Here is a 27827-nt window from a genome sequence, read left to right as displayed (position 1 = left end):
TAAAGATAAATACATGCCCAACTCCCTTCCACTGAAATTAGTGAGGATTAGAAGTGCTTATCTTTGCAGAGTTTGTGTGAAATGTATGCAATCCATTTTTTGGAAGTCCATCAGAAATCCATTTCATGCTGTTTTTCATGCAGGACTGGAAACTAGAACTCTAAAAACATGCATCGACGGCACACGACCCTTCGGGAGAAAGGAAGGAGGCAGGCCATTCGAGGTCCAGCCTACATGTTCAACGAGAAAGGCACCAGCTTGACGCCCGAGGAAGAACGCTTCTTGGATTCTGCAGAATATGGCAACATCCCTGTGGTACGGAAAATGCTGGAGGAATCCAAAACTTTGAACTTTAATTGTGTTGATTACATGGGACAAAATGCCCTGCAGCTAGCAGTGGGCAACGAACACCTGGAAGTAACTGAGCTCCTTTTGAAGAAGGAGAATCTGGCTCGCGTTGGGGATGCCCTCTTGTTAGCCATCAGTAAAGGATATGTGCGTATTGTGGAAGCAATATTGAACCACCCGGCCTTTGCACAAGGGCAGCGTCTTACTCTCAGTCCGCTTGAGCAAGAGCTACGAGATGACGATTTTTATGCATATGATGAAGATGGCACTCGCTTTTCTCATGATATCACCCCTATCATTCTAGCTGCCCATTGCCAGGAATATGAAATTGTTCACATCTTGCTACTGAAAGGGGCACGGATAGAAAGGCCCCATGACTACTTCTGTAAGTGCAATGAGTGCATAGAGAAGCAAAGGAAAGATTCATTCAGTCATTCCCGGTCAAGAATGAATGCCTACAAAGGATTAGCAAGTGCTGCTTATTTGTCTCTGTCTAGCGAAGACCCTGTTCTTACCGCTTTAGAGCTAAGTAATGAACTGGCAAGGCTAGCCAACATTGAAACAGAGTTTAAGGTAATACAAGATGGAAATGTTTGGGGCTTTTTCACTTCAGTTGAATTTATGTTCACTTATTTTGTTTAAGAAAAAATTGCTGACATTTTAGGATTCACAGGAAAACTTAGGGAAAGTACATGATGGAAGCTTATGATAAGAAATCTGATTTCAGTACAGCCTTAATTTATAATTGCTTCATATTAAGAGTTCACAAAAGATGAATGATTTTTATTGCAATGCTTCTCATAGCAAAGACCTGAAATGAAGATGACAAGTACTCTTTTTGTCTGCCTTCGACAGGCTGCGCAAGTCTAAAATATTTTCAGATTGTAACTGAATCCCGAAAAGCAACTTTTCATCTCCAACCTTACTGAGAAGCCATTGAAGTAATCCATGTTTCATTTAAGAAGACAAATTTAAATTGTTGGTTGCTCATACACTGTTTAAAAGTAATGTTTAATCCCCATCTATTTATTATGAACCTCCACAGTTCTGTTTCTGGACATGTTGGCTGAGTAGTTGCTTCACAACCTCAGAAGACAATTCTGGATGCAACCGTACTGGTACCAGTGGCCAGGGGTGCTAACAGCCAGGGTTGTCTATTCATATCTGTTGTGATTGAAGGTTAGGTTAGTGCAGGAGTAACAGGGCTAGTTAACCAGGTTGCAGTGATCTCCCAGCTGGAAGTATAAAGATGGAGTATAAAGATGGAAGTGAACCCAGTAGGTGCTGGACAAGTAGCCCCAAGTGTTTTCAGGAATGGAAGTAAGGAGAAACAGGAAAGCTATCTCAATGGGAGCCGAGACCTAGTTCATTGTATTTAGAAGGAAGAAGACACAGAAAAGAGGCTGGAGGCTGGGGAGAGGCCCGTACCTTGCCTCAGAGCCAGCTATCACAGCAGTTCTTTGGCTGCTCAAGGAAGTGGGGGTGTGGTGGGTTTGTCATAGCACCAACCTGTAAGATGTTAGGAGGAAGGAGAGTGTGCACACTGGGGTCTCTGACCAGATCTTGTGTAGAGACTTTTGTTAGTTCAAGCAGTCTTTTGTTGGCTGAGCTCATCTTGGACCGTTCTTTTGTTCTGAGATGGCCCTTGATGGTTTTCCTTTTGCCCATTCTCAGTGGAGATGTTTGTCTCCTATTGTGCAATACCTACTAAGGATGAGGCTGGTAACCTCTCAAGCACTCAGGAGTCCGGAGTATTGATTAGCATAAGACACTTGATTGAATTGTCAATGAAGTAGGTTAGGGAAGTCAGGGACTAAAAGCAGGTGTTTTGTTGTTGTTGTTGTTTTGGTGACATATATGGTTTTATCTCCAAGTTAGAAAGTTACCAGGATATAGATTGTTTGTAACTCTGAATAGGATAGCTCTGTTTGTGCAAAGGGCCCCTTTTGTGTGCAAATTGCCTTTTCCCCACAGTCGCATCACCAGGGTGCGTGCGTGCGTGCGTGCGTGCGTGTGTGTGTGTGTGTGTGTTTGCTCTCTAAATGTGCAAGACCCAAAGCCAGAGAAATATAGTCCCATGCCAAAAGCCCTGTCAGCTAAAGTCTGGTCTTCCTGGGAGAGGCTTAAGTACTGAGATTGATGTGCTGAGATTATAATCTGTATCCTATGTTCCTCTGTGGGGAAATGGGCACTGTAAAGAGGTACAGAGGGTGACAGGAGATATGATTTTCTGGCATTCCTTCCCTATTGGCTGCTGCAGTTCTTTCATTTTTTACATGTAACCTTATAATAATATATTCCAAATTAGTATTTGAAACGAGATATTATTAACAGGCCTTAAATACACTCATATTTCTACTGGCCTGCTTTAGTGATCCATTTTTTGTGCCATTTTCCATTTGTGGTGACCATCCAGGGGAAAAAAATGAATTTTAGAAAGTTTGTAATAGACAGAAAAAGAGAGTCTGAATTGCAAGGAGTGTGCACAGACGATTTATACATGGAGAAGATATAGAGTACTTTCTGGTAAAATAACAGTGAAATAGATTCTTTCGGCAGTGGAAATCCACCCCAGATTTGAAGCCATTTATCATCTAGTCACATTTCGCCCTCTGAGCCTAGGTGCTAATCCTTGACAATCTTTAACTGCAGAAACCAACCAGTATCTGATCCTAAATTTCTGTGTCTCCAGCTAGAAAATGGTTACAGTCTCCTGTCAACAGAAATGGGAATCAAAGCAGAAAGAAAGAATAATTAAGGAGATGGGGTATTGCCAAGGGAGAACCAAGGGATTTATCTGCCCCATCAGCGGAAGTAAAGGGAAGAGGATTGATTTCATCTTTGATTTTCGCAGTCATGCTGCAGTTGACTGTAGTAAAATGTAAATTTAAATGTTAAAAATGTGGTAGCTATTTCCTGTGCCTGGAGATCTGTCTTTGGGGCAAATTGGCAATTTGGGGCAAATTGGTGATGAGTTTGAAAAAAGACTGGGTAGAGCTGTAGGTGCTTCCTGAGACGTCCTGAGAGATGGCAGTGGGTATTTTTGTGGAAAGGTGATGTTCCAGTTCTGGGGACTTGGTTTCTGTAAGCTGAAAGATAAGGCTAGCCTTATATTTCTGCAAAAATGTAACCCCGAATTATGTACATATTATTCAATTCAGGCAAAATTGTTGTTTCTAAAGCAAAGTAGCAACCTATTCACAAACAGGTTTATTTGGAAACTAGGGCCACTGATTTAACTGATGCTGCTCATGATGACATCTTTAGGAACCTACATTTCTCAGAAACTGAGAAGTTGTGATGGATTGTGATGGCTATGAATATACCCAGGTCTGCTATTTGTTTGCTCTGTTATTCAAATATAATGTATAAGTGAAGTATGCAGAAAACCAGGAAGAATAAAATGCAGTGCTGTGCTGAAACAATGGGGTAAGGGTAGGGGACCCTTAAAGTAAACCACACTCCTTCACTTTCCCCAATTTCAGCCTAATAATATCCCCCCAAAGCCTGTTAAAAAACAGTATCAAAAGGAGCCAGTACAAAATGTTAGGAGACCAAGCGCCCTCTACAATATGAGCGTTGACAGCAAATTAAAGATAATGGACTATTTATTGAGGTATAAACTATAAAAGAAACTGTTAAAAAAATTCTTAAACTTGCTGGGACAATATAGCATGTGTAATTCAGGGCTCTTTTGCAAAAAAAAATGTGAGCACATCACATGGACTTGTGATGTAGACCACAATACGTGTAAGAGTTGCATGTCACTGTGCATACCCAGTGCCATTATATGTCTCTACAGAACCAAAAGGTTCTTTTGAGCTTCTTCTCACATGCTGTGTGTATGTTTGTGCCGATGAGGATCCCCATTTCAGTTTGATGTAGTTATTATGTGGTTAGATGTATAATTTCATGGTGTATTACCTCGAAAAAACATCCACGTGGCTGGCCTGGCAGCCATGATTCTTAGCCTGAAGGCAAATATGGAAGGCAAACATTATCCCCCATCAGTGCACACCATTAATATCTGATTGTTAAAAAAGGTACTTCATATGATTGTATTGGTCTAATTTTTTTTTTAAACTGTGGACATTGGAGGGATGGAGCTTGTTCCTTGGATGTTTTCAGATTTTAGGATCACCCCATTTTAAGCCCCTGGGGTGCAAAGTTGACTGTTTAGGGCTTTGACCCTTCAGTGTCCTCCCCACTGAAATTAGAAATCCAATGTTGGCATGTTTTGAAGGGTCAGGAACTAGACTTTGTAATTCACCTTGATTGGAACCTCTCAGCAACAAGTGAAACCTGTAATCAGCTGGTGCGCAAAATGGTGCGTTTATGCACCGTTGCAAGTTGTCAGAGCCTAGTCAGGCTTATTAAGTCATGTAGGCCTCATTGCCTCTTGTTTAGCTTTCTGTTGTTTTTTATTCACATACGACTGTGTCGGTTGCTCATGGGGGAGATTCCCGTGAGGTACAGGTGATGTTTATGATGCAGAGCTAAGATTTTGAGCTCAGCTGGCTCAAATTCCTGTTGTTGTTTTGGTCATAGGGTCAAAAGTTCCGTACAAGCATGGTGTGGCTGCTCATGGAATTGTTCAATGAACAAGCTCAGGCAAGGCAGCCTGACTGGTCTGACAGAGTGATGGTGTGTGTGTGTGTGTGTGTGTGTGTGTGTGTGTGATTGTTCTGATGGTTAAAAATGTGTCCTTCCCTTGGTCTGTGGATTTGAGACTTGTTGCCATCACTCCTGCTTCGAAGTCAGGGTCTAGGTCACGCTATTGTGGCAGGTACCTAATGCCACATAAACTTGTCACGCATTTTGGACACTAATGGCCCAATCCTATGCAAGGCCTAAGGCAGCGGATCTTGTGATTACAGTGCTGTTACAGTGGTGCAAAAGACACACTGCTATTGTGCACTCTGCTGCCACCAAATGGCAGATGCTCTACACACCTGCCACTGCATCCTGGACACCCACTGGAGCAAGTATGGTGGAGGTGGGGATGGGCAGGAAGGTGGCAGGGGACAATCAAGGGGCAGATCACTTCTCCCTTCAATAGAGAAATTTTAGTTCTTTTGATATTCAACCAGGTTTCTTAGACCTATTGGCTTCAGAGTTCCCAGGACCTGATCTATGTGATTTGGCCAAAAGGAAAACTACATTCCTGCCAGATGCCTCAGACAATAATTCCAACTAGCATTTATAATGTAATAAAATTACTTCACAAGCTTGGAAGAACAAGTCTTAATTTCTGTAATAAGCACTGAATCCTCCTTTGAACTCCCTATTGAACAATAATCAGGTACAATGAAACTGATTTAAAAGTCAAAGTAATATGATTTTACGAGGATGTCATGAGTTCCATCAGCAGGTTCAAAAGTTCAAGTAAACATGTGCTCAAAGACAGGAAGGACATGATTCATAAATAGCTATTCCTACACATATCCTACTGAATGAAGTTCTATCATTGAAGAGGTTGCACCCTCACATCTTAGAAAATGATAATTAGTTTGACCTCTATGTCCCCAGATCACGTGGTGGGTGTATTTTAGAACTGTTGTGAAAGAACAGAACCAGGGTGGCATAGTGGTTTGGGAGGCAGACTCAGACCTGGAAGATTCAGGTTCAAATCCCCCCTCAGCCATGAAGCTCAGTTGCATGCCTGCCATTGGCTGCCCTGGAGCAAATGCCCCAGGTGCCAGCTGTTGGGACCCCTTAGAAGCCAACGGGGCAGAAACTGTGCTTCCAGTTTGCTGGAAGCAGTTTATAGCGCCGGGGAACCTCACAGAGGTTTCCCCGGCGTGGGAGGAGGTTGCGCAAGGCTCCGTGAGCCTCTGGTGATTAGGGGGCGGATTTCTGCCCAGGGGGGCAGCAATAGCCCGGGGGGGCACCATCACAGAGCTTTGCCCTGGGCGTGGGGCTGCGGAGGTCTGCCGCTGATGAAGCTTCCTTGGGCCAGTCACTTTCTCTCAGCCTCACCTACCTCACAGGGTTGTTGTGAGGACAAAGGGAGGGGAGCAGCTGTGTACACCGTCCTGAGCTCTTTGGAGGAAGGGCAGTATATAAATGTGAATAAATAAATAATAAATAACAAAATTGTACAGTAATTTGGTAAAAGATACAGAACTTTATTCCTTGAATCAGGTTACTTGTTCCTTGCTTCATTTAAGCCATTTCTGCCCAATGTTGCATATATGCAACAGAGACCAAATGTGGCCAGGAAAAAATGGGTTAAATTAAGAGCAGCATATTTATACACCAGAAAAGTAAAATACAGTAAATCCACTCTCATCTACTACCCTCCTAATCTTTATGTTCATCAAGCAGTGTTGCTGAAAATGTTTCTTGCATGCATAAGTTGATTATGTCTTCCATAATAGCTTGGAAATATGTCAGTGTGGATTAAAAAGCAGAATTTAAGCCTAGAGAAGAAGTATAAAATGTCATCTTCAGAAAGGATATGTCAAGTTTTCTTCTACAGGTACCATCTGCAAGCAAGCAGGTGGTTCATTTCTTAAATAAGGAAGTGAACTTAATAAGAGCAGTAAGTATAAAAATGGCTGGATGCCCAACCCATCACCTCTTAAAATGATCATAATTTTAGTAAATTGTCAGCAACACCCTTGTGAGTAATGCAAAGTGAGTCACTGGCCTGCGCTGAATCCAGGTAGGTGCAGGATTGGGTGCAACTAGGCCAGTAAGAGGATTTTATTCCCCTTATCCCATGTTACGTGCCTGCCAGCCCTGTGGAGCTACTTGGATCTGTACCCACGATTTTGCAGGTGCAAATCAGAGTAGCTTGTGTAATGCTGGTCGAGCCAGGGCTGGGGGTTAGGATCTAGCCTGTGCTGCCACAGCCAGTTCCAGCCCATCCAAGGCCCATTCTGCCTCCCGGGCCAACCTCTCCCCACCCAAAAATGCCCCCTCCCTGACTCCAACATGCCCTCCTGCCACCTTCTCCAGCCCGCTGTGCTGGCCTGTCTGAGCTGGCACAAACTTACCCTCTCCCAGCACAGCTCCAGCGCTGCTAGGCCAGCACATTTCCATGACCTAGCCTGCTCCTGCAGCTGCAAATGTGCTTTATGACACATTTATGGCACACTTAGTAGCTGGCACAAGGGAATTGTGTGAGCTGGGGGGGGGGGGCTAGGTTTGTGCTGTACATTAAATTCCAGAAATGAACCACAGAAGGTTCAAGAAGAGTGGAATCTTTCTTGGTTCTTATATAACAGCTTCATTGCGCCTCTACTGCTTGTTACCTACTGAAATCTATTCTCATACTAAGCCTGGGCCTTTTCTTTTCTCCAAACGGCATTCAAGCTACACGTTTCAAGATCATTTTGAGTCCTTGTGATAAAGAGAGCGACATCCAAATCATTCCATTTAGTAATCTAAGCAAACGGAATTATAGAATCACAAAGAGGAACAGAATATGGTTTCCCCAGTCAGAAATGTTATTATGAGATTTCAAGTCATGCTCAGGAATGTGTGTTTTGCCTCCACCCATGCCTGAAGTGCAGACTGAGTCCACGTGGCTTGTAAATACCATCATCAGAAACACATTTGTGAACCAGGACTTCTAAATGTCTGGGATACACTCAGGGCCTTGGGGTTACATTTCTCTTCCAAGCTATTTTTAGCAGGGACCATCAAACATATCAAACATCATGCAAGTATGGGCCCAGTCCTATGGGCACCATGAGCTTAGGTAGCTTCCTGGAAGCATAAAACCCGGGTTGCTGTTCTGAGCTGCCACTGCACTGTCACAAATGGGAAGTGGCACCGGGTATACAGCACAAGCTCCAGAAGCCTCCATTGGCACTGGTAAGTTGGTAGCATAGATGTGTCATGGCCAGGGAGGGGCCATGACAGGGGAGTTTTGGGGTGGGGAGGGGGATGGCAGGGGACAAGGAGGGGAGAGACAGGGTGGATCTTAGCAGCAGCAACTTGCACCAGAATCCTATCTCCTCTTTTCAAACCCTCCCCACCCCTTTTCTCTCCTCAGACTTATGCCAGTAAAATGGCTGGCATGAGTCCAAGGAGACCCATAAATGATCAGGAAGCTTATTAGAGGTAAGTGAAAATATTTTAAGTACTTTCCTTAAATATTTTTACTCATATACTGCAGGCCTCCCCCTCCACTCTAGCATGCAGTGCAGCCTTGGTGTGTCTGAAAGCTATGGACTGGTGGGGTGTTAGGATTAGGGTGTATGTCTACCTATTTGAAACTGAGGAAAAAATGTACTAATGACATCTCATAAGCAGCTCTGGTATTAAGCAAAATACTTGGAAAGAAAAACATACATAGATTTGACCAGCTTACTTTATGAAGTTCAAATCCACCAGCCTCATGTAGACTATATAGTGCCATCCCTGCCTGCCTATCACTTTAATAGAGGGAGCAGTTTAGCACAAGCAAAAGGATACTTCTCTGAAGTATATGAAATATGTACTTCATATACTTGCCCTTTCCATTAAGAGGACTAGTGAACTTCATTCATATAGGTCTTCTGTGTCACAATTCTCTATGGGCATTGTCTGTCTTTAAACGTAGGCTTTGACAAGGTGCCCAGAATGTTGTCCCATGACATAACTTATGGACACTTCTGCTATCAAGTTCTTCTTTCTTCCAGTACTTTGACTTGATGTTCCAGTGGATAATACGGAAAATGGTATCCTTTGATGCCCTGATTTTATGAGTAATGGCACAATTGTATTGAGATTCCTGCACTATGATGCAGCAGTGCCAGAATGGCCCCCCACTGTATCCACTGAGAATAGCAGCTGCTGAAAGTCTCCCTGAGGGAAGGGACTATTGTCCCCTTGCCTTGGGGTAAGCCCCAGCAGCCTCTATTTTGCTTCTTGGGCTTCCACCAGCAAAATTGCTGGCACAAGTCTGAGAAGACTTGTATAAGTGATTTAGGTCCAGGATGGAGGACAGGATATGGCAGAGGCCTCTGCCATCGATTCAGTCCCCTCCTGGTCCAAACCACCCTCTCTGTTCTCTCTCCTGCCCATTACATCCCCTCTGCCGCCCATGTAGAGCTTTCCTGCTCTGACACACACTAGTTCTAACTGGCGCTGGCAGGCCAGTGCAGGTCTTTCCACCAGCTCCCCGAGCCTCTGTGCTGCTGCAGTGTGTTTTCCAGCATGTTTGCAAAAGTGTGCGTGCTTGTTCCACTGGCACTAGGCCAGTTAGTATTGGGCTGTTGGTTGCAATGACAGTAGCAATAACATTTAAGAGGTATAAAACAAAGGACCAAATTGTATCCAAAATTTGTGGCACCAAAGCAACCACAATGCAGCCCCAAAGTAAGGGAACAAATGTTCCCTTACCTTGAGGAGGCCTCCATGAGTCTCATTGCCCCCAGCGCAGAATGCAGTGCATGCCCTATTGGCACAGCTGCATCAACAATGGAAAATTGGATAGGATTGGACTCATACTCCCAATACACATAAATATTTGCTTTTGGCGGTGTCAATAGGCTTACAACTAGTTTTACACAAATTGCACAATAAGAATTTGCAAGCTATATGGTCAGAAAGTGATTAATCACAGCACATATGATCAAATCTAATACCTAGAAACCAAATAGTTTATTGCCCTTCCTTATTCAGCTATGTATTAGTTCCTCTTTGGAATCCTTGCTACATCTTACTGCATCTGTCTCAGATTATTAACAATCCGTTATCCTTTCTAATGAAGATTTATATTTCTGAGAGATTATTTTTGAAATGAATATTTAGTGGAACATTCATATCAATTCATGTTTTCAGTGTCATCTAGTCCAATCACATTTTTCTTTGGCTAGGCTGCATGCACACACACACACACACACACAGAGAGAGAGAGAGAGAGAGAGAGAGAGAGAGAGAGAGAGAGAGAGAGAGAGAATTGGCCAGGCAGATATCTCTGCAAAGCCACAAGCAGACTGTCCTTTAAAAATAAAATTAAAAAATAAAAGTTCAGCGATTGTGATTACCCAATTATGGCCTCTTTTGTACTTTGCATATGATTGTGTTTATACTGCCCATTCCTAAGTTGTCACTCTTTGATCCTAGGGGCACGGATACACATGTTCCAGTCAAGCATGATTAGTTGTTTATTAGATTAAAACAGCTATGGCCTTTGAAGAGTACTGTGTTCACTTCATGGAAAAAACTACTGAGCAAATGCACTCAGAATATTTTCCAGCATATCCATCCAAAGTCTTAAGCCCCCCCCCTCCCATTATTCACAATACACCTGTACTCCTGACGCATGCACTACATCCAGTGGTGGGTGATCAGAAGGCCAACCAGAGATAAGTAAACTCTTTTACTTACCTCTGAGTAAGTCTTCTGACTTACCTCTGGATCACGTTGTACCCACACCAGCTATTTTGCTGGTGTAAGTCTAAGGAGAGGAAGGGGGTGAGGTGGGTTAGAAAATTGGGGATGAGATGGCGTGCACCCTGCCATCAATATCCACTCCTCCAGTTGTTTTCTGATCTGCCACCTCTGCCCTCTCCATCCTCACCCTGAACAACCCACAGCCTGCCCATGGTGCACCTCGTCACTGACTTACCTGGGTCCATGAGGGAGAGTTCCACAATGGTGGGCACACAAAGCCACTGGCCCTACACATCAGTGGCGCCAAACTATCCATCCACATTGGGTGCCCTTCTGGGAGAAAGGCAGAATACAAATCCAATAAATAAATAAAATAAAATCCAGGAGTGGCACATCATTTCTGACAGCCCCACTGCCTTTACAACAGCAGAAAGCGACTTGCACTGTTGATAGGGTTGGGCTGCCAAATCCTTCTTTAACTTCTATACTAACTGTTCATGAGTCTTCTTATAATATGAATATGAGACAGTAGAAGATCTCAGAAGATCCAAAGAAGAATAAGACTCGCAGAATAGGTAATACAGATCCCTGCAGCACCCCAGCAGGTCAGAGAAAAGACCCAAGTGTACTGATGGCTACTGTATAGCTCTGGCACACCTGGGGGGGGGGGTCTAGCGGGCAAATGCCCTGGGGCACCACACCTCCGGGAATGGCACTGTCAGGTGCCTTCCCTCTGCCATCCAACCCCCCACTGCCACATTCGGTTGCACTCTGGAGGCCTTCTGAGGATTGTGACGGCTGCACACAGACTCCTCTGCCCCTCAGATGGCCTTCTACGGTTTTAAAGGTCATTTCCAATTTTCATCAGAAAACTGGAAGTGATGTTTAAAGACCCTCCAGAGGCCTCAGAAGGCCTCTGGAAGGTCGGAGGAGACCACACGCAGCCATTCCGGAGGCCAAGGTAAGGGAGGTTACCAAGGGGGCAGCATTCTGCGATCCTGACCCCAGCAGCACAGCGGCCAGGAGTACTGTATAGCAGTAGTTGAGACACAGATGCTAGAAAGAAATAGCACAACTGTGCAGTTGTTTTTCTCCTTTGTACTTTATATGGAGTTCCATATGGCAGGTGTGAAACAAGACTGGTCATTGGTATAGTTGACAGGACCCCTTATGCTATACATCCTGCACACCCTGAGAGCTGGGACTATTTATGTAGACCTGCACTGCCTTTCCTTATTAGCAAGGAGGCTAAACTGTCTTTACCTTCTTTCCTCAGGCTGTTTAAAGTTGCCCGAAAGACTGGGCTCTCTGGAATCAGTGCATTCCCAAAAAATATTTATAATATGGATTTACTGTTTATTGTTTAATTCTACCAGGTAGGTCAGGATGCAGAAGCAGGTTCTCGACAGAACCACCTTCAAGTGGGTGGTGACAGTACTGCTGCCACCATTTTGTTTTGAGGCTCAGGTCTGTTTTATTTGAAGAGTAGCTATGGCATGGGCAACTAAATGAGGAAAATCCCACCTGAGACTTTGGTTTTGAAGGAGTTGCTTTTGCCCGCATTTTGATCTTCAGCGGGATTTGCAGTCTTTAACTGTCCTGTTCTGCCTTGCAATTGAGATTATTAATTCTTAATAATAAATACAGTTAATAATTTCACACTCTCAACCCCTCACCTCATGTCCTCTCTCTCTCTCTCCCCCCCCCTCCACTTTTCAAAGGATTTGAGTAATAGGGATTTGAGTAATAGGGATTTACATAGGAGGAAACAGGAGGTGATTGATTCTTCTCAGGTGGGATCACTCAACCTCTTCTCTAGAATGTTCTGTCCAGATAGCTCTGCCTATCATCCATGCCCTACAGACTAACTATCATGATGTCTTTTTGAGTAACGTGCTATGGCTTGGCTGCCAGGCTTCATGCTTGTGCCCTGCCATTCCTGAAAAGTTAAAGTTTATTATTATTTATTATTAAAATGTGAGAGTTGTCATTAAGCAGCATCTGGAGTGTTGCTGTGGCACAATGTGCACCAGCCATCTCTGCTACTGAAACTGCTAAGTTCCTCCAGAGCCACTGCTGAAGGTCATGGCATAAGATATGGCAGGGAGGGCTGCAGGTAAAGGGGCCGATTGCTGGACATTAGCAGCCCAATCTTACCTAACTCCTCAAGCAGTGATTCAGCGGCACCAATTCTGCATTGTCTGGGGAAGTTCTTGCTTTCTGCGGGGACATTTCAGTCTCTGGAGGCCTCCTCGTGGCAAGACAACATTTGCTCCTTGGGGAAGGACTCAGACCTGCATTTGTGATACCACTGGTGCAAATATGTGTGGACCCATGAAAGCAGAATGAGCCCAGGAAGGGGGTGAGGATACAACAGACACCGCTGCTGCCAAACCCACCCCCTTTCCTGTACCCAATCCATCCTCCTCCCACCCACTGTGTCCCTGTTCTGCCCAGCCCTGCGCACCCACCCCTGGTTGTTCCTACCTGGGATGGCAGGCATCCAGAGCCAGCTGCTTCCAGCAGCAGCCAGCACATGTGCTCTGGCATGTTACATCTGTGACAGCCAGAAATCACATTACAGCAATGGCACGCACATTCTGATGGTGTAACTGAGAATACGATTGGGCTGTGAATGGGGTAAGTAGCCTTTTCCTTGCACCTTGTATGTCAAATGTTATGCCATTGCAGAGACTCCTCAACCCTCATCAGTTGGTGGGCCGCTGTGAGATACAGGAAGCTGGACTAGATGGGCTTATGGCCTGATCCAGTAGGGCTGTTCTTATGGTTTTAGTGGCTTTGGGGGTGTGTGGCTTGTCATCTTCAGGGAAGAGGGGAACAAGGTGCCTTGCACATGTTGTGCCAGAGCAGTGCTCCAGAAGCTACTCATCTCTTGCAAGCATGGGACTGAAATTCAGAGGTTTTCATGAGATTTAAGAAGCCTGAGCCCAGGTCTGCCACTTTTTTTTTTTAATCCACAGAAAGTTTTCAGACTGAGTCACTAAGAGCAGAATAGCCTCACTGACTGTAACAAGATTACTCCAGAGTAAATTATTTTAAGATTAGAACCGAACTCCCTGGAAGCTGGAGATATTAGCGTGAGAAGAATAGATGTTTCTCAGAGGGCAAAATTTCTATTGCTTTTTGGCAAAGCTGACTGAAAGTATGGAGTAGCACAGTGATGCTGTTGGGACTCAGGGAGATGTGAATAAGAGAAGAAAATGGTTTGGGGAACAGATTGGAATTATAAACGGTGAAGAGCTTGAACAAAGCCGGAAAAATAAATACCAGGAAGGGAACCTACATTTACAGAAATGGCTAACACTTTTGTTTTTTAAAGGACAACTAAGTAAAGCTAGATATTAACTGAAGTATGCAAAGGGGGAGCACCAGTAGTAGTGTGGTATGGCTCATCCCACAATGAAGGGCTCATTACCAAAATAGATGCAGATAAAAGTACAGATGAGGCACATTTGAGGTAGATGTGAGCGCAAATTTTTCTAATGCAGAATGGTTTTCTTTCTTCTAGTTTAATGGCTTTAGAGATAACATCTATACAATCCCTGCTTTTTCTCATTAGAGCAATGCTCATATTTGCCCTTAACTGAAATGATGCCAAGGGAAGTCAGATTGGATTAACCAGCCTCTCAGCTGTGCTGCTGGGAAAGAGTCATAAATGACTGGCTGGCACAATCTGGTTTTGCAGACTTGTGTAAGCTTCAGAGATGGGTTCTATGTGCTAGTTTTTGAGGGCCATGTGAATCAAATGGGAAGGTTGCACGCTGAACACAGTTGTGCACCGCCAATGAATCCCTCGGTGATTTAGGACACAATCCTAACCAGATCTACTCAGAAGTAAGTCCTGTTTTGTTCAATGGGGCTTACTCTCAGGAAGTGTGGTTAGGACTGCAGCCTTAGAGGAACCAGTCTTTGTTCTCAGCTGAGCCCTCATAGGGATGTGCGCAGAAGATCTTGCCATTTATTGCTGCTGATTATTATAGTATAAATAACATAGTACAATCCTATGCATGTCTATTCTACTCCTGGTAACTGTGCAAAGAGGCACCTTTTAAAGTGGTGTCTTCTTATATTTAGCAGGGGGTGGGCAACTGTTCCTCCCCCAGCATGGTATATTTTCCAGTTGCTGTTGCTGGTGTCACATTGATGTAAATTTTTTTTTAAGGTTCTGAGTCCTTTGGGGACAGGAACCATTGATTGATTGATTGATTGATTGATTGATTGATTGATTGATTGATTGATTGATTGTATTATGCAAACTGCTTTTTGAACTACTTTGGTTGAAAAGCGGTATATAAGTATTCTTAATAATAATTTGCAGAAGTAAGTCCCATTGCGTTCAGTGGGGCTTATCTCAGGAAAGTGGGTATGGGATTGCAGCCATAATGAGTAGGGAATGTTTTAAAAAAGAGAGCTAACGAATCTGCATGAAGCCAGGTTATATACTGGTATCCTTTATGACTGCGTAGTCCAGCTATATAGCAATTTGTAGAACTGGATTTCAGGGTTCAAAACCAGCTTTTGTGAGTTGGAACAGAGTCAGGTCAAGACAGAGAAATGTTGTAACCAGACAGAGCAGCTCCTCTGCCAATCCCTTCTTTGGGCCATGCTGCTGCTACTCATATGAAATGAGCTTCCTGTGGCTTGCTGATCCATTTTGGTAACTTGTGGTAACTTGTGGTAACAGCATTGACTGTTAGAACTGATTATAGTGTACTCAAAATTGCATTTATTGAAAAGAATGGAAACATTGCCATTTATACTGCAGCCACTTCTAGCCACAGATGTTTGGTTGCAAGTCCCATTGATGTCATTGGATTATATTTCCCAATGTGTGTTCTTTAGGATCGCAGCCCCATGGTTGCGATCCGAAACACAAATACTTAACTGTATCGTTTGCTGCTCACTCAGGCAGTGTAATGTGTACAGGAGAAAATCTTGGAGTCACACACATTAACTTCCAGAAATGGATATTTCTATAGAACTGGGATTTCTGTGGGATCGTTTCATTTCCTCCCCATAAATGTATTCAGAAAGATCACTCAGTAGCAGCACCAATTCAGATTTGTGAGGCATTAGAGATGGGGCCAGGTCAGGCAGCTATTGAGAGTCTGCAGGCTCCCAGGAAGTCATCTAGCTGACCCCTGAAGCCCTCCAATGCAGGCACAAGTTGCACAACGGAGCAACTTGTAGTGTTGCTGCCTTGTCCCATCCTCTGCTTCACAAATGGACTTTCTCAGACGCCCTGTGATAACACCCTCTGAGGATGCCCACGTGTGGGTGAAGAGGGCAGGAGGGGCTGCTTATGTGCCCCTTCAAGTGGCATCACTAGGGTTTGTGTCACCTGGTACAGGAGGCCAGCGTGTCACCCCCATAATGGACCTCTTCCCATGCAGTGTCCCAGGCAGTGGGCATGGTGATGCACCATTTCCTGCCCCATTGGTTTTTTGACTAAACTTTTGATAGAACAGAGATATTTCAATGTGGTTTGTTTCATTGCTTTCTGCATGAAATTACACATGAAATGGTATACATAACATGATAGTATTATTCAACAGTACCAAGATTTTACAAATTTTGGCCAGTAGTGGAGTCACCCCCTCCCGTGTGCATAACCCGGTGTGGCCCACATCCTCTAGCGATGCCACTGACCCCTCCCTCAGCAATGCCATAGTCCTGAAGAAGTAGAATCCTCCAATTGCTCTCCTCTGTTTCCCCAGAATTTTCTGCTTGGAGAAGGAAAGAGGAGCAAACTTAGAGAGCAACTCTCTCTAAGTGGCTCAATAGCACCGAAGGAGAGGCATCCTCAACTGAGATTGCTCTTCTCCTGTTCCTCAATCAGTCACAGAAGTGGAAAGGAGAGGTACGTCACCCTTCGCACTGTCAGCATGTCTGAGATTGCTCTACAGAGGGGGATTGAGCTCCTTCAAAAGGGGCCAGGCAGAGCATGCCCAGTTTGCTCCAACTGACCTGTTTTGAAGAAGCAGCCGTAATTGGCTAGGTAGCAGCAGCAGAAACAGGTCAAGGCGGGAGCACAAAATAAGGGGGGAATGGAGGCGGTGTTTGGAGGCCACCTTGAACTGAGTCTGAGTAATAGTTTCATTAGGAAAGCGCCACCAGGCCTAAGACGGCAAGTTCTGTCATATCTTCCATGGTGTTTTCCTTGCCATAAATCTGATGAAGAGTTATATAGATGTACTCTGTAATGCTTGTCCATGATTGCCTCACCCTGTACGCATCAGGGGAGAGATGCTTAAACTCCAACCCTCCTTCTCCTCTCTGGTCCTCTCAGCCAGTTCCTTTTGGGGGGCAGAATCATCTTCCAGAGACTTTTTTTCCTCAGTACTGCTTTCTCCAACTTCTAAATACCCTCCCACACCCTGAACATGCACAAAGGGCTTTATTTCTTGCTCATGAGAATGTCAGCCCTTGAGACACCTCAAGGTGGTGGCAGCAGTGCCCTCGCACCAGTGATGCTTTCCCTGCATTTCAGTCCAACTTTCTTCTCATCAGTGAGCGACCAGGCAGCTCTCATCAGGTTCCACCTCAGGCTTACCTCTGTCACCTGGTAACATGACACCGGCAGAGGTGCTCAGCTGATCTCGCTGCTCTGTGCTCATCTAGGACAAACACTGGCAAGGCCAAAAAAAAAAAGAATTTTTCTTCTATGCAACAACCAACAAGTTTACCTACGATTCATATTGTGAAGAACACCACACAGGAGGATCAGCCGCTTTTTGTTTTAGCAAAGCCTCTTACACTGTGTCTTTGGCATGCATACTACCATGTAATTGCTCACAGTAATAACCCCGCAGTGTGTAGTGCTTTTAAGCTGGACACAGACATAGGTTATCCTGATGAATCATCTCAGAAGTGGTGAAACACAGCAGAATGACTGTGCCCCCCCCTCTATTAATGGCCCCCTGCCACTTGGTTAACTGCAAAATATTAGGCAACACACCAAAATTCATGCAAGGTAATCAACCCTCAGTGGGATGTCAGTGAAATTGCGTGGCATGAGCTTTAGTTCTCATGGGCTGTTTGTAACAAAATTTTGCAAGTGCATTAACCATAGGGATTGGGAAACAATATATTGTAAGAACAGACATTAAAATTTGACCTTGAATTTAGTTGTATTTCTGTAATTGTTACATATACCACCACTTGAATCTTGATGATGACTACGACGATGATGAGTGTTCTGAACACTAACCAGAGTGTTCTAGTTATAAGCTGCAAGTAGATATTATGTACGGAGTCCAGTCCTTACCCTCTACCCACAAATGCATCCCACTGAGTGAACTGAGAAAAAGGGAGGAATTGTAGGCTTCCAGGAGGCAATTAATTATATTAAGGTTTGCTTCAAAAGAACTTCCGCATGGCGGGCTGAGGACAGAAAACCTGAGGGTAGTTGTCTCAGCAGACTTGCTCATGCAATGTAGCTACAGAGAGAATTCAATAGACAGTGTGTCCACCCAGGCCACTGTAGCAGAACAATCCTACTTGGTCCCCAAAGGCAGGCAGCTACTCTCAGACTATCCCTAGCATGGGTGCAATGGGTGCAGTGATGCCTGAGGTCTGAAAGGTGAGTTCAGAAGAGACAAGCAAGGAGGAACACCAAAGGAGTTGCGTCCAAGTGCCGGCTCCAATCAGCGTAGCTCTTCCAGTCTTGCCTGATGCAGGGCGTGGCTGACCAAACGGAGCCCACACCTTTAATGGCGGGGTGGCTGCCTTGTTAAGATTTACTTCTTCTGCCTGTGATAAAAGCTTGTCTTCTCTCATTTCAGTTCACAACAACTTTGTATGTTAGATTCAGCTGTCCATTTACGCCTAGGCTGGGAACCTCCAAGCTATGAGGAATTTAGCCATAGATTTTCAGGTGCTTTATCATTGCCATTTCGCTTTACCGCTGAGCTATGGTATGTGTGCTACCAGCACCACTGAGCTGTGGCCTTCCCAAAGGCTGCTTCAACAATCCTTGGCCACCTGTCTGCTCCACCTGCAATGCTGGAAGCTCCCCTTGGCATAATTAATGTGCACATATTGAAATTAAATGCTGCGCATGGCATGATCCTTCCTTGGAAGAAAGAATGCTCCCAGGACATACCCAGGCAAACCATTGTGTTGCGTATATCATTTCCACCTTCCTTGGGGGAAAGTCTGTGTTTCTCTCTTTTACTCTGCTACTGTGCTCACTGACTACCCAACAGAAATGGAAGAGAAGTGAATAATTTTCAGGAAAATGAACCCTGCACACATTTAGTTTCATTTTTAAACAAATGTGGATTTGATTGACGCTGAGATACTTTCATGTATTATTCAACAAATAGGCTATTTAATGTGGTGCAAAAAAGTCTTGCCTGCAATAATTGATTCCCCACATGCTGATTTTTGCTGTTTATATCACTGGTCAAGTGCTGCCTGGGGAACAAACATTTTGCCTACCATAAGATAATGGGGCATTTTGTCAGCTGATTTAAGTGGTCTGCATCTTAACTGTTTCTGTCTTGAGCACTTTGGAAATGTGTTTGCTTTTGAGCCAGCAATGACTGTTTCCTATAGACAAGACTTAACAGCCCAATCTAACACAACTCTCTGTGCGGCGATACAGCTGTCACAATGTGGCACCCACTGCACAGAGGAGTTTTGACCTCTGGAGACCTCCTCAGGGTAAGGGAACATTTGTTCTCTTGCTGGCCTGCCTGGTTTACTCGGACCTGTGCCAGCTACATTGCTGGCAGAAGTCCACATGGATCCAGGTGGGGGAATAAGGCCAAGAAAAGGGTTTGATGTTTTTCCTTCCCCATTGTTATCTATGGATTTTCTCCTACCTCGTCAAGCTCTGTTTTTGGCGTAGCATTTTTCTGGTGTTTGGATATGGCATATGCTGACACCCCCTCATCTCTCCCATGTCCCACCCCAGTCTCCTTTTGGTTTGGGCATCTTCACTAGCAAATGAGTTGACATGCATAGGATTGCAGCATGTATCACTCTGTGTTATATTTATTTTTCACATTTTTATACTGCCCTTCCTCCAAAGAGCTCAGGGCTGTGTACACAGCTGCTCCCCTCCTTTTGTCCTCAAAACAACCCTGTGATGTAGGTGAGACTGAGAGAAAGTGACTGGCCCAAGGTCACCCAGGAAACCTTGTGGCTGAGGGGGATTTGAACCTGGATCTTCCAGATCTAAGTCCACCTCACAAACCACTACACCACACTGGCTCATTGATTATACCAAAACTCATTGCCTCAAAATTCTGTAGCTGTGGGATGGGGGTGAATCAAAGCAAGTTCTAAATGCCCAACATTTTATGATCTGAAAAGAACTTTGTCAGATACTTTGCTGTTGTGAATATATGAAATTGCTATATATTGACTCAGGCTATTATTGTATATCAGGGTGCCCAAACGCTGGCCCAGGGGCCACTTGTGGCCCTTAGGGACTCCCAATCTGACCCGTGGGGAGCCCCCAATCTCCAATGAGCCTCTGGTCCTCCAGAGACTTGCTGGAGCCTGTGTTGGCCTGATGCAACTGTTCCCAGCGTGAGGGTGACTGTTCAACTTTTCACTTGAACTGTGGGAAGAGGACTGCTTGCTGTTTGACATCTGTGAAGCAGAAGTGGCAGCGAAGGAGACACTGGCCTTGCTTTGTGCAAGGCCTTTTATAGGCCTTGAGCTATTGCAAGACCTTCATTCATTTATACAAGTTCCATTGCTAATATATTCATTTATGCAAATTTATTCAGATTTTATTCTCTGATGCAGTGTCAGAGAGATGATGTGGCCCTCCTGCCAAAAAGTTTGGACACGCCTGTTGTATATGGACCCATACTGAGGCCACAGCGAGATGCACTCTGGAAGTTTGTCACAGGAACTCCCAGTGCTGGTACTGTTTAATAAAGCAGACACAGATGGATTTGGATCAGAGTTATGTCATGTGTGTTTGGGGGTGAGGGTGGGGGGGGTTAATGCTTTGCCTCACCCACCCTAATTCCCTGAGGGTGCAATCCTACCCAATTTTCCAGCATCAAAGTAAGGGCAACACAGCTCCAATGTAAGGGAACAAACATTCCCTTACCTTGAAGAGGTCTCCGTGACTGGCCCCCCAACTGCAAGGTGCAGCACTTGCCTCATTGGCACAGCTATGTCAGAGCTGGACAGTTAGTTTTGATGTGGGCCTGAGTTAAAACCTTCCCTCCAAAACCACTATTAGCTATGGAAGGCAACCCATACAGGCACAATTGTCATGACAATTATCTGGTGTGCTTCCTGGGGCATTTGGTGGGCCGCTGTGAGATACAGGAAGCTGGACTAGATGGGCCTATGGCCTGATCCAGTGGGGCTGTTCTTATGTTCTTATGTTCTTATGTTCTTATGACTGTTAGATCTCCACTCCACAGGTTATAGAAGTTTCAGAGCAGGGGAGGGGGACTTTCCACTGGGGCCATGGTGTTGAGGGAAAAGGGGTAAATTCTAGTGAAACAATGCTGATGCCATGACTAGTTTGGGCATCTGGGCGCAGCTCAGCAAGGTATTTCCCAGTCCTCCTGCCCGAGATACTTTGTCCTTCTGTATTTTAGCTTTTGATTAGAATGCTGGTCAATGATTGAATTTGGGACCTTTTGCATGCAAACCATGTACTTGCCTGTGAGCTATGATGATGATGGCATTTTTTTTTCCACTATATTAAGTTTTTAGCAGGTTGAATTATGAAGCTGAAGATCAGACTGTAAATCTGGCCTAGTTCCAAGAGTTAATTCCACCCCCGACCTGCAATTTCTCCTTACCACTGCGCCTATTCCTTCTGTTTTCTCTGGGGGGGTGGGGGGTGGTATCTGCTGAATTTCCAGTTCAAAGAGCTGGATACCTTCCTATCATTAATACCCAACAACACTTTTTAGAGGATGCTTCCACTTCAGCCTTTTCATCCTTGGCACTGTGATATGATTGCAACATTCCATCAGAAAGTAATACACTTTTGGTTTGAAAAAATTACATTTTGAAAATGCTGATTGAAAGGAAAAAAGATATTCCTTTGAAGACCTTCAGAGCAATTCAGAAGTAGAGCAAAAAACTTGGTCCAGTACAGTAGAAAAAGGTTTCTTATTTATTCTTCCAAAGGCATTCCTTTTCCAATCTTATAGAAAAGCTATAATTTCCTCCAGAATGTGCGCATTCTCTCATGTTCAGCTTGCTGTTCGTGTTCAGCTCATGTTCATGAGCAAACTGCAAAATTGCCCAGTTTCAATCTAATGCTGGTGATATATATAAGAAAAACTATATTTAAAAGAAATTAAGAAAGAATCAGAACGTATCAGGATGGAAACACATTACAAGGAAAACCAAGTATGGGGTAGCCTGTGTTGACTTCATAAGGATAATGATGTTTGCAAAGGAGAATCAGTGAACAGGAGGAGGTACTTCAGCTTTCCCTTGTGCAGTGGTTCTCTCCCATAATGCCCTCCAAGGCATAACAAGGGCAGAGCCTGAGGAGCACCTGTCCCAGATTATATTCCAAGGGGGGGACACATGACTGCCTTGTGCTGTTTATGGTTCTCCTGGAGGAGGGGGTGCTTGCTGTGGTGACTTTGCACCCCCATTCCTTCTGCTCAGTGGTGCCCCCTTTAAGTAGCACCCCTTTAAGGGGGAGCCTCCACAGGAGAAGGAATGATGGGCACAAAGCAGCCAACACCTCCTCCTCCAAAGAGAACCCAGAAGTGTTGTCACAATGTCACATGATGTCATGGTGTCACTACCCCAGGTGCCGGGCCTTCTAGGTAACCTCTGATGTCCTCAGTGGTGTTCCTGGGGGTCCCCATGCCCGGGGCAACCCCCAGAATTCCACCCCCGCCCCCCGTTTCGTCCCCCTTCTCCGCCCCCCCACGCACATGACCTGGAAGTAATTACGGTGACATCATCGTCACCGCAATTACTTCCGCGCAGCTGCCTCCTCTGTTCCCCCTTTGAAAACAAGGGGGAACAAAGGAGGCAGCCGAGGCCCCTATGGAGTCTTCCGCACCACAGGGTCTCCATGGCAGTGGTCTGGGGCTGCTCCCAGCTGCCCCAGACTGCTGCAGTGGAGAGTTCCACGCAGCTTGTATGCTGTGCGGAAGGCTCTGTGGGGGCCGGGAAGTGGTGCGCGTCCCCTCTGAAGTCGGAGGGGGCGCGTGCCACTTCCGCTCCTCCCCTGAGGGACACCCTCAGCAGTGGAGCAGGGCAACCTGGCCGGGAAGTGGCGCGTGTCCCCTCCAAAGTCGGAGGGGGCATGCTCTGCTTCTGCTCCGCCCCTGAGGGATGCCCTCAGGGGCGGAGCAGGGCGACCTGGCCGGGAAGAGGTGCGCGTCCCCTCCAAAGTCGGAGGGGATGCGTGCCGAATCCGCTCTGCCCCTGAGGGATGCCCTCAGAGGCAGAGCAGGGGCGCCCAGGGGTGCTCCTGGGAGGCAGCTGGACGCTGCCTCCCAGGCAGCATCTTGGCGCCGACTGGATCACCCCCCTTCCCTCCTCCTTTATAGGAGGAGATGAGATGGGTGCACTAGAGCGTAAGTGCCTCTCTAGGCCACCAGTCTCCTATCCTCTTATAAAGGAGGAGGGGAGGGGCGACTCAGTCGGCGCCCAGGCGCTGACAGAGAGGCAGTAAGCTGCTTCTCCGCAGCGCTCCTGGGCACTCCTCCCGGTGGGGGTGGGGCGAGGCTGCGAGGCACCCCTGGAGGGTCGGGACCTAGGGCATTTGCCTCGCTTCCCCCCCAGGTATGCCAGTGGATGTCCTCACCTATTTTTCTTGATTTCCCACCTTGCTGGTTCTGAGAGCAGCAATATGTAGAAATAAATTGGAAGGAAATAGCCTTGGAAAGTGGTTGCTGGGGATATTAGCAACAAAAATGGTAATGGAGGTGGGAGGGTGTTTAGAAGTGAATGAGTTTACGAAAGGTAGGAAGCAAAGAGGCAGGCAGGTAGAGCTTAGCTTTCTTTCACCTTGGATTAATTGGACCTGGAGAAGAACTTTTGGGTCATCAAACCGATCTCCCATTGGAGACAATAATCACAAGCCTACTGGATTTGATTTCTGAGTTATGCTTGGATAACATTCAACAGCATTGCTAATTCTACCTATTGATAAACAAGTATGTAGCCGACTTTGTAATGTGCCTTCATGCAAAATTGTTTCAGTGCCACCTGCCCCGTTAGAGAGGCTGGTTTATGGAGGTGAAGTCTCCTACTGATATACACCAGATGTTGTATCCATGCACAGTTTAGGAATCTAATTTTGTCAGTGTCATCTCCAGGTGAAGAGATATTTGTTTAAAGAGTCAATGCCACTTAGCAACACCAATTCATTTGAGCAGAACTCAAGTAGGAGTGTATTTGTTGCAAAAACACTTGCTGCATTCAAATCCATACGTGAGATTAGTTCTATTGATTTTTAATGAAAGCCTAGATTTTTTTCCCCTTAAAACATTTCCTAGCACCACTGTTAAATTTACATTGGTGAGATGTTCACAGAGTTGTTTACTATTAATATTTGAGGGCCCAATCCTCTCCAACTTTCCAAGCACTGGTGCAGCTGCAATGCAGCTCCGAGGTAAGGGAACAAACATTCCCTTTCCTTGAGGAGCCTCTGTGGCTGCCTCCCCACCACAGGATGCTGGGCATGTCCCATTGGCACAGCTGCACCAGCACTGGAAAATTGGAAAGGATTGGGCCCTGTGTTGAGAAAAACACCAAAGTTGCATGCATGAACTTATGTGCATTTTCTGTGCAAATGCCACAGAAAGAGCTTTCCTTTTTCTTCACATCACCCCAAACACAATGCTTTGCAAAGGCAATAATTCACACCTTTAGTGGAGTCCACAATGGTTGAGAGATCCAGTTTGGAGAAAACATGTAATGTACAAGCATATGCGTACTAGTCTGTGATTGGACTCCTTTGCACTCTTAGGATGATTCACAGGATAGGAGCTTGGAAAAAGAAGTGAACAGCTGAGTAACTAGAGGCATCTTTTCTGGAGAGATTTCCCACAATACAGTACAGCATGTTTGGATGTTCTCAAAGAGCTGGCACAGGAGTGTCCTGAGTCCAATCAAGCTTGCAGGCTCAGAATATCAATGATGAAGGATAAGGTCTTGTAAGTCCCCCCCCCCCCTGCTTTCAAAGCGTGGCAGGAGTCCAAAATATAAAGATTATAATATATATGCTTAACATCACAAAGAGCATTAATAAAATCATAAAGCATAGAACCTCAGAAGAGCTCTGCTGGATCAGGCCAAAGACCCATCTAATCCTGTATCTTACAGAGGCCTACTAGATGCCTCTGGGAGCACACAAAAACAAGATACCTGCATCCTATTGCCACTCCCTTGCACCTGGCATTCTGAGGTAGCCTAAAAATGGGATCTCCATAAATCTCTCCAATCCCCTTTCAAAGACTTCTAGGCCAGATGCCATCATCACATCCTGTGGCAAGGAGTTCCACAGATTTATTGCATGACAGGTAAAGAATATTTTCTTTTTCCTGTTCTAACTATCCTGCCACTCAATTTTAGTGGATGACTCCTGGTTCTTGTATTTTGTGAGAGGGAACAGAACATTCCTCTATCAACTCTATCCATTCCCTGGATAATTTTATATGTCTCAGGGCACAATCCTAACCAGCTTTCTAGCAGTGAGGTAAGGGCAATGCAACTCCGAGGTAAGGGAATGAACATTGCTGTACCTTGAGTAGGCCTTGGTGACTGCCCCCCCCCGAACTGCAGGATGCAGCACATGCCCCACTGGAATAGTGATGCAAGTGCTGGAAAGAGGATTGCACCCTCAATCATGCGCCCCCCCCCCGTTGCCCTAAAACCCACAAAGGCAGCATGAGGTTCGTTACCCAGAGTGCTACATCCCAATTTAACACTCTGAGGGAAGGTATAGCAGAAAACAGTGTGTTTATTGTGGTACCAAAGCAAGGTAGCAAGGAGGCCAGTTGCCTCAGATCGTACGCAAGTGTAGCTAGACACAGCTAGCTTTTTATACTCATTTCAACTCTGAGGCCCCAATCCTGTCCAGCTTTCCAGCTCCAATGTAGCCACAATGCAGCCCAGTGGTAATTTAATTTAATTAATTAAATTTGATGTCATTGCAGGGGACAGGGGGCTACGGAATCATCTTTGCACTGGGTAGCAACTGGGCTAGTTACTCCACTGTCTCTGTGTAACCTTTATGTATAGGTTTATACCTATATGCACTGCGTTTGAGGTGATATGAAGGAAAATGAAAGCTCTTTCTGTGGCATTTGCTCTGTCATGGCTCATCCACACATGCAACTTATGTGCTTTCTCTGTGGAAAAGATTCAGAGAGAGAAGCTTAGTGAAGAAACCCATATTTTATTCAGTACAAACAACAGAGCTGTGCAAACACTTTGTGTTTCTATGCTCCAGTTAATGCTTGTGTTCTATGAGATACTGGACACATAATCCTTGTTCCACTGTTGCTTAGGTTAATTTGATTAGGTGGTTTTAGACCTATTTAAAAAAATGCTCCTAAGTCATATCTTACAGGATCTGTCTCACCTTGAATTTACAGCAGCATTGCTGTTGGACCAAGAAGAGGAAGGGGGTGGTTGGGTTGCGGTTAGGATCCACTGAGTGCTTTTGCTGCCAAGATCATTCCCTACAGCCTGCTCCCCACCCCTGCCCTCCCCCTCCCTGCCACTGCCCTCCCCCAAATTGCCCATGAACCTCTCCCTCCACCACTTTACCTGGGTCAGTGGAGCAGTGGAGTCTGGCACATACAGCCGCTGTTTCCACATAGAGCTCCATCATGTGCAATGCCGGCACAAGATTTGCGCTATTTCAGGGCCATTTATGCCAGCATATGATAACCAGACATCAGCAAATCCAGCGCAATTTAAGTCAAGTCACGAGTCTCTGTCCCTGTGACTCGACTCAAAACGAGTCCTAATGGGCAGACTTTCTCCCACAGAGTGTCTTGGGGACTTTAAAAGACATGGACTTTAAAAGTCTTTTCAGTAAAAAAGTCAGCTGCAGCTCCACGGAAAAAAAAAATGGAGCTGCTGCCAGGGTTTGTGTGTGTTGGAGTTCTCTGTAAACACTCCCTAATGTCCCTGTCCCTGTAAGCAAGGGTGGGATGGACTGCATGAGAGCAGGAACAGAAGGGGCAAGAGAGAGGAGGGTCATATGCAGCAGCTGGGAGGCTTACCAGTATGACCCAATCCTTTCAGCTCTGCTCAGAAGTAGTTCCATTGTGGCTGGTCATTCAGTGAGCCTGCTGGAGCCATGCCATTTTCCTGGATGGCTAGGCTATGCCTCCCCCCCACCTTCTCCCCTCACTTGTCCAGGGAAAAAACTTCATCCAACAATCATCGGTTCACTCAGAGATGGACAGGAGAGTCTGCTCCTGTCCCCCCATTTGATGTAAAACCAAAACATTAACCCTTCCCTGCCTCCATGCTGGAACTTCCCTTTTGCTCACCCAGGTGTTGCTCACCCGGTCTGATGGTCCCACAAGGACTTTCGCGCTGTGATAAAGTAAGCAAGCACACCCAGCTGGCAGGCAGATTCAAAGCTACTTGTGGGTTGACTCATTTCCAAGTCAGTGGCCTCAGCCTCGTGCCAGAGTCATCACACTTGACTCAGGGTACATGAATCAGCAAAAAACGTGTTTTTGCGACTTGGACTTGAGTCACCTGACTCGAGTTCCCATCCCTGCCCTGTACCTCTGAGGGGGATGGCATGGAGCAAATTTGGGATACCTGTCACTGATGGGGTTTAGTCTCACTTCATTATTCTGGTTTACAGACTGAAATGTGTCCCTGCATTCTAAGTCCCTAAGTCCTCAGGATGTAATGGTCTAGACTGCAACATAAATAGGCTTTGGATCAATGGGAGCTTTTTATGAGTAAAGCAGAATTTTGGATAAGCCATGGAATAAATAACATGTATTTCATTAATAGATATGCCACAGCTACAGCAAACAAATGAGCTGAGCTGTTGCATTTTCCCATGGGCGCTGATATAAAGAATAGTTCTTGTTAAAGAAAAGAGCTTCAGAATAATTGTTTCAATGAGAAGGAACACGCCATTCATTTGCATATAGTCAATCAGGAGCCCAGGCTGCTTTGTTCAG

The 27827-nt window shown here is 45.3% G+C and overlaps 2 protein-coding genes across 2 annotated transcripts in view; one reads left to right on the top strand and one right to left on the bottom strand.

Moving 5' to 3' along the window:
* SMAD5 (SMAD family member 5) overlaps positions 1 to 27827 on the bottom strand; it is a 337601-nt gene that overhangs the window by 69754 nt on the left and 240020 nt on the right. The window lies entirely within an intron of this gene.
* The window catches only part of TRPC7 (transient receptor potential cation channel subfamily C member 7), a 124234-nt gene continuing 96575 nt past the window's right edge, over positions 169 to 27827 (top strand). The window contains 1 exon segment of the mRNA XM_066615788.1: positions 169 to 921. Coding sequence (XP_066471885.1) covers positions 169 to 921 — 753 coding nt within the window.

Source organism: Tiliqua scincoides, chromosome 2 (assembly GCF_035046505.1).
Source record: "Tiliqua scincoides isolate rTilSci1 chromosome 2, rTilSci1.hap2, whole genome shotgun sequence".
Taxonomy (NCBI): domain Eukaryota; kingdom Metazoa; phylum Chordata; class Lepidosauria; order Squamata; family Scincidae; genus Tiliqua; species Tiliqua scincoides.
Note: the sequence above shows the minus strand (reverse complement) of the source record. Positions and strands in the feature narration are given on the sequence as shown.